General features: G+C 43.2%; 1 protein-coding gene across 1 annotated transcript; it reads left to right on the top strand.

Annotated features, from left to right (window-relative positions):
• Positions 1–4,937: 4,937 nt before the first annotated feature.
• Positions 4,938–7,499, top strand: LOC140374423 (potassium channel subfamily K member 5-like). The gene is made up of 4 exons (XM_072461313.1): positions 4,938–5,163; positions 5,721–5,832; positions 6,204–6,370; positions 6,631–7,499. Exons 1-4 carry the CDS (start codon positions 4,978–4,980, stop codon positions 7,423–7,425), a joined length of 1,260 nt encoding a protein of 419 aa, XP_072317414.1. The 5' UTR covers positions 4,938–4,977; the 3' UTR covers positions 7,426–7,499.
• Positions 7,500–7,505: the final 6 nt, after the last annotated feature.

Here is a 7,505-nt window from a genome sequence, read left to right as displayed (position 1 = left end):
CGATGACAGAAACCTCCCATGTTATCCCTATGGGAAAACCGCAAAATCTCTCAAATATCCACATTTTTATGTTTCACACTTTTAACGAACTCCTCCTAGTGCGTTTTGCCCACGAACCTCAAAATCGGTGTACATCCTCTAGACAAGTGGGGCATCTAAAGTTATCCAAATTTTAAGGATAACTTTTACGGTCTCTGTGCGACGGAGCCGCAAACGTTTCCCAGAATTCTGACTATTTGGCCTTCAGAGTGGCCTATAAACAATAGAGTTTTTCCAAATGACATGACATTTTGAACAAAATTCTAATTTGCCATCCTGATCATAAAAGTATGAGAGCCAAAGTCATATTTTGTACGGCGTAACCGTAGCGATGACAGAAACATCCCATGTTTCCTTATGGGAAAATCGCAGAATCGCTCAAATCACCACATTTTTTATGCTTCACACTTTAACAAACTCCTCCTAGGGCGATTGTCCGATCAAGTTCATATTTGGAGAATATCATCTACACAAGCGGGGCATCAAAACGTATCCATATTTTGATTCTAAGTGCTACGGTCTTTGTGTGGCGGACCCGCAAATATATGTCAGAAATGGGAAAACAGCGAAATCTCTGAAATGTTCACATTTACGCTTCACACTTTAACAAACTCCTCTGTGGGCAATAGCTCGATCAAGCTCATATTTGAGGAAATATCATCTACACAAGCGGCATCAAAACTTATCCATATTTATATTCTAAGTGCTACGGTCTCTGTGCGGCGGAGCAGCAAATTTGACTGACACTTGTGTTGATTTGCACTGGATTGGCCATGTCCAATGTGTCGCCGTCTGTCAAGTTCTTTTTTAATTCAACACACAATAAGGGCGCCATCTTTATCAAGTCGAAAGCGCAGAGTCGGAAGGCCGGCGGCCCGCGAGGGCCGTTGGATGCCGCTTGCGGCTTTAATTAACTATTAGCCCTTCTTTTTAATTGGATAAAATAAGGGCCTTGAATTCCCACAAGGCTCCTTGTGTCAGCTGAGTGCCATCTGTGAGACACAAACTGCCCCATAGGTCCTCCAAACGTAACAGCCCCGTCATTTATATGAATATTAAAGAGTTTTCACAGGACACAGCCACATGACACAGGGCCCTGGGGGAGCCTCTTTGTCTTTATCGGGACGTGAGCCGGGGAAACACCCTTCTGAGTGATTAGTCAGCAACTTCTGGTGTCTCCGCTCGTAGATAAGGCCAACGGTCAGCGACACGAGCACATGCGTCACAGCCTGGCGTAAACACAGCCCCACAGGCAAGAGCGAGGAGCATATGGCTATTTTTTATTTTATTTTAAGGAACATTTTGTGTCAAGCCTTTTAAGCTATGACCAAAAAAAAAGTACAAAAAGTTTTCTTAGCTCATATGCTCCTCTGCCTATAAAACCCTTCAAGTGTGCAGAATATTGCAGAAACGCCCATTTGTATTAAAGCAAGGTCCATTATTAGGCCCGAGCGCCACAAGCTGGCGGGAGGCCTATTAATCTCGTAAGGCTGTGCGAAGCACGGCTGAGAAAGTGCGCACTTAGTGCCCACTTCCAAACACTCACTAACGCACTCCTTCACTCACGCCCCGTGCATACTAATTAGTAGTAGGAAAATGGAACATTACCGTTGTAAACGGGCGAAGCCCGTGCAAAAGTGCGCACTAAACGAGCACTTTAAATTCGCGGTCGTCATCCCCATATAAAGCACTCATTTGCGCTAAGTAGCTCACGAATACGTTCCCCATCTCTTGCATGTTCCGTGCATATAAGCATGTAATGGAAAAATTGAACATTATTACTGTATAGAGGGCCAAAAACACAAAGTGGGCGGAGCCCACTCAAAATTATCAAAAGTACCCGTCAGTGACCAGGGACCCACACCATGAGGTAGGAAAGCGCGAGCGCTTTCCGAAAATGTATAGTTTATGATATTTGAAAAATGGGAAACATTGTTTCTTCTTCTTCTTCTTCTTCTTCTTCTTCTTCTTCTTCTTCTTCTTCTTCTTCTTCTTCTTCTTCTTCTTCTTCTTCTTCTTCTTCTTCTTCTTCTTCTTCTTCTTCTTCTTCTTCTTCTTCTTCTTCTTCTTCTTCTTCTTCTTCTTCTTCTTCTTCTTCTTCTTCTTCTTCTTCTTCTTCTTCTTCTTCTTCTTCTTCTTCTTCTTCTTCTTCTTCTTCTTCTTCTTCTTCTTCTTCTTCTTCTTCTTCTTCTTCTTCTTCTTCTTCTTCTTCTTCTTCTTCTTCTTCTTCTTCTTCTTCTTCTTCTTCTTCTTCTTCTTCTTCTTCTTCTTCTTCTTCTTCTTCTTCTTCTTCTTCTTCTTCTCGGGACCAACCCCCCTATTCTTCACCCAGTGAACATTGACGAAAAGTCACAAAAATTAGCACACCTCTAAAAATCGTGCCTCTCTACATTCTGGCTATTTCCTTTTTCTAAAATTAAAAAAATTGGCGCGTCAGCGCCCCCAAATGTACCAAAAATGCATTGAGAGATGGGAAATGACCCAAAAAAAATCTGATCGTAGAATCATGAAATTTGGCGCCGAGGTAGATGGTGACAAGAGAAGTAAAAAATATTATTACGGCAACGCCGTCCGCCCAACCAAATGTCGGCCATATTGCTTCAAAAATGGCTAAACATGACTTCGGAGTTTTTCCAAACGTCGTACTTTTACGAACTCCTCCCAGGGCGTTGGCCCTAAAAAGCTGAAATTGGGTGAAAATGCTACTGAGGAGTGGGACATCAAAAGTTATCCAAATTACATTGATACCTGTCACGGTCTCTGTGCGGCGAAGCCGCAAACTGTAGCAAGAATTTCAGAAATCTCCCAAATTTAACATTTCTGCCGTTTGCGCAGATAAAATCCGAATTGCGTCAAATTAGAATCAGTTGTTAAACTCTTTGCCCTAAACCTACTTGAAGTGAAATAAATTGATTTGGAGCCACAGCGCCCCCTACAGATTTTATATGGAGGTTAAATGTTTAGTTTTGCGAAATTATATGAAATTTGACACACAACTCAATTTTATAATCCCCATCAAAAAAGTCAATGAGACCCATGTCATAATTGTTATGGCTTTGCCGTAACGATGACCAAAACCTCCCATGTTATTCCAATGGGGAAATCGCCAGAACATGTTTACACTTTAGACTTTCACAAACTCCTCCCAGGGCGTCAGCCCTATTAACCTGAAATTTGGTGAGACTCATCTTCAGGGGTGGACCATCAAAAGTTATCCACATTTTCATTCAAAGAGTCACGGTGTCTGTGCGGCAAAGCCGCACATTTTGCCAAGAATTCAAAATAAAATAGCTTTTTGATGGTAAAACAAAGGGGAGAAGATGTGACAGCGTCACAGATTCAGCAGTAGGCGTAATAAAAGGACAATTGGGGCGCGTTAGCGCCCCCTCCTCTTGCGGCGTGGCGAGGGCCGATCATTGCCGCTTGCGGCTATATTATTATTAGGCCCGAGCGCCACAAGCTGGCGAGAGGCCTATTAATCTCGTAAGGCCGTGCGAAGCACGGCTGCGAAAGTGCGCACGTAGTGCGCACGAAATCGAGCGCGAAGCGCTCGCCCACTTCCAAACACTCACTAACGCACTCCTTCACTCATGCACGCCCCGTGCATACTAATTAGTAGTAGGAAAATGGAACATTACCGTTGTAAACGGGCGAAGCCCGTGCAAAAGTGCGCACTAAACGAGCACTTTACATTGAGATGACGACCGCGAAGCGGTCGTCATCCCCATATAAAGCACTCATTTGCGCTAAGTAGCTCACGAATACGTTCCCCATCTCTTGCATGTTCCGTGCATATAAGCATGTAATGCAAAAATTGAACATTATTACTGTATAGAGGGCCAAAAACACAAAGTGGGCGGAGCCCACTCAAAATTATCAAAAGTACCCGTCAGTGACCAGGGACCCACACCATGAGGTAGGAAAGCGCGAGCGCTTTCCGAAAATGTATAGTTTATGATATTTGAAAAATGGGAAACATTGTTTTTTCTTCTTCTTCTTCTTCTTCTTCTTCTTCTTCTTCTTCTTCTTCTTCTTCTTCTTCTTCTTCTTCTTCTTCTTCTTCTTCTTCTTCTTCTTCTTCTTCTTCTTCTTCTTCTTCTTCTTCTGAAATAAATTCATTTGGCGCCACAGCGCCCCCTACAGATTTTATATGGAGGTTAAATGTTTAGTTTTGCGAAATTATATGAAATTTGACACACAACTCAATTTTAGCATCCCCATCAAAAAAGTCAATGAGACCCATGTCATAATTGTTATGGCGTTGCCCAACGATGACCGAAACCTTTCATGTTATTCCAATGGGGAAATCGCCAGAACATGTTTACACTTTAGACTTTCACAAACTCCTCCCAGGGCGTCAGCCCTATTAACCTGAAATTTGGTGGGACTCATCTTCAGGGGTGGACCATCAAAAGTTATCCACATTTTCATTCAAAGAGTCACGGTGTCTGTGCGGCAAAGCCGCACATTTTGCCAAGAATTCAAAATAAAATAGCTTTTTGATGGTAAAACAAAGGGGAGAAGATGTGACAGCGTCACAGATTTAGCAGTAGGCGTAATAAAAGGACAATTGGGGCGCGTTAGCGCCCCCTCCTCTTGCGGCGTGGCGGCGGTGTGGCGGCGGCGTGGCGAGGGCCGATCATTGCCGCTTGCGGCTATATTTATTATTATTATTATTATTATTATTATTATTATTATTATTACTACCATTATTACTATTACTACTATTATTATTATTACTATTATTATCATCTGTTCCTAAAACACTCAGCAGTTGTTCAGTGAAGTTAGCAGTAGAAACACGGATACTTCAGCGCGTCCAAACCTCCCATTTTACAGGAAGAAGCCGCGTCGCGTCTGACGCAGCCACAGCAGGAATGAGCTCCTCCAAACACACGTTACGACTGAAACACTCGTTATGACTGAAGGACTGAGACTATGGCCGATAAAGGTCCATTTTTGACCGCTTGTATCATTTTTTATCTCTCCATTGGTGCTGCAATTTTTCAGATTCTCGAAGAGCCAAACTGGATTTCAGCCAAAGACAAGTATCTGCTTGACAAGACACATATCCTGAGAAAGTACGATTGTTTGACCAAAGAAGCTCTTGATGACATTTTGGAGGTAGGTGTAAATCACACTTTTAAGAAAATCACAATTGGATTCATGGGAGTTTGCCATCTCGCATCAGAAACGTCAAACTTTGGGGTTTACATTACAAAAAGTCACACTGGTGTAATCCCAGGACATTGAATAACACCAAACACACATCCACACTATGTTTTAGCTGTATGAAGTTCTTTAAACTGTTCAGAACATTTCTTTCTAGCCTTCTGAAAACAGCAAAACCAGTTTTCCTGGTACAGAGGTGAAAACAAAGAGCCAGGTCCTCGTGCCACAGCGGATACACGTGTAATTACTGTGACGTTACATGTTTAATACAAGTGTGTGCAGAGGTGTGCGCATGCCCAGACACCACCTCAGCCCCCGGACACCACCTCAGCCCCCGGACACCACCTCAGCCCCCGGACACCACCTCAGCCCCCGGACACCACCTCAGCCCCCGGACACCACCTCAGCCCCCGGACACCACCTCAGCCCCCGGACACCACCTCAGCCCCCGGACACCACCTCAGTCTGAATGAGGTGTGTTTTCAGGACACTTTTCTTTTCTTGCACAGATAGTTGCAGAGGCTGCCGGGCAAGGTGTGGCCATCACCGGGGACAAGCACCGGAACACATGGGACTGGGGAAACTCGGTCATATTTGCTGCTACTATTGTCACCACTATAGGTAAACATGATATAGAACAACTCAATCTTAAGAGCACAAGTGTTTAAATGTAAAGCCTATTGTAATTGTCTTCTTACGCTGACCGCACTGTCTCCTCCCACTTTAAAAAAATAAATAAAATTAGTTTACTTTATTACTATTATTTTATTTTAATTTTTTTAAACTTTATCTTTTTATTTTATTCTATTTATTGTTTTCCTCCATTCCCTATTAAGATATGAGAGGAGTTTTGTTTATAAGAGTTCTTCTATCAAGGGTGTTTTTTTGAAACTTCCTATAAGTTATCTGTCCTTTCCCTCTGTATCTACTGTGTTGTAACACCAAAATTTCACCATGTGTGGACAATAAAGGATTACCTTCTCTTGATGCAGGTTATGGAAATGTTGCCCCCAAAACTGATCATGGCCGTGTGTTCTGCATATTGTACGGTTTGTGTGGAATCCCTCTGTGCCTGGTCTGGATCAGTCAGCTGGGCTCCTTCTTTGGGGACCGGGCCAGACGTCTGTCCCAAGTCCTCATCCGCAAAGGTGTTTCATTGGTAAGTCTCTTCTGTTATATTATCATTACAACAATCCTTATATTATTATGTATTAGTGTAATTAAACCACTGTTACAGCAAAAGATTGATATGAAACGCCCATTTACTGTTGATATTTTTTGTGTGTTTGAGAAAAAGTGATACTAGGTAATAGTTTTAAATGGTAAATGATGAATTAATTGTAATGAAATAATAATTGCCATCCTATGCATTCTTGAAGTGCACATTGTCTCAGCATTTATGGTATGACTCTGTTGCAGAAAAGGGTTCAGTTGACCTGTACCGTGTGCTTTCTGCTCTGGGGCCTTATTGTGCATCTGGTGATCCCTCCGTTTGTGTTCATGTCAATGGAAGGATGGACTTATCTGGAGGGCCTGTACTTCTCGTTCATCACCCTCACCACAGTGGGCTTTGGAGACTACGTTGCGGGTGTCAATCCTAACATCGAGTACCCCCGGCTGTACCGAGTGTTGGCTGAGGTGTGGATCTACATGGGGCTGGCCTGGCTCTCCCTCTTCTTCAGCTGGAACGTGCACATGGTCGTAAAGGCCCACAAAGAGTTTAGGAAGCGCAGACATCGACACCGCCTCGAATATGAAGAGGAAAATCTGCACGAGAAGAAAGTCCCAGAAACAAGGCCGGCCGTCATAGATATCTTCAACTTTCTGTCTGAAACCGATGAGGATGACTATAACACTGTCATGGGGCAGATTGCGATTGAAGCAAAGAAACCCAAACCTCCAGAGAACATAAACCGTTCCAAAAGTTGCAGTGACATTTTGGACATTCAGCCTCTCGAGGAGTCTCCACGACATAAACGCAGGAAAAGCATTAGTGAGCTGCTCCTTAAAGTGCCACAGTCTGCGAGAGGTAAAAAAGAGGGCTACAAGGAGCTCGACGGAGATGGTGAAAATAAAGATATGGAAAGAGAGGGAATATTTTTTACAGTGCCCCCACAGACACCGAGTAAACCATCTCCCAGTGACAAGGAGTCAAGGTTTACAATCAGTACAGTGGCTGAGACGGAGATGTCACCTAATAAAGAGAAAGGGTGACACGATAGTACAAGGCAGGTGAACATGGCAGTGATTTGATTGATAAACCAAAGCAGTGTAATATGTTTTGGTACCACTAC

Source organism: Eucyclogobius newberryi, unplaced genomic scaffold, assembly GCF_026437365.1.
Source record: "Eucyclogobius newberryi isolate DKJ021-1_F unplaced genomic scaffold, fEucNew1.0.hap1 SCAF_3, whole genome shotgun sequence".
In the NCBI taxonomy this organism is placed as follows: domain Eukaryota; kingdom Metazoa; phylum Chordata; class Actinopteri; order Gobiiformes; family Gobiidae; genus Eucyclogobius; species Eucyclogobius newberryi.
The sequence above is the reverse complement of the archived record's forward strand: the minus strand, read 5'-3'. Positions and strand labels throughout refer to the sequence as shown.

Bases quoted from the DNA above. Each gene is read 5' to 3' on its own strand.
- LOC140374423 (XM_072461313.1), top strand. From the start codon at position 4,978: ATGGCCGATAAAGGTCCATTTTTGACCGCTTGTATCATTTTTTATCTC. The intron at 5,164-5,720 runs GTAGGTGTAAAT...TTTCTTGCACAG, and splicing joins CTCTTGATGACATTTTGGAG to ATAGTTGCAGAGGCTGCCGG. The intron at 6,371-6,630 runs GTAAGTCTCTTC...ACTCTGTTGCAG, and splicing joins TCCGCAAAGGTGTTTCATTG to AAAAGGGTTCAGTTGACCTG.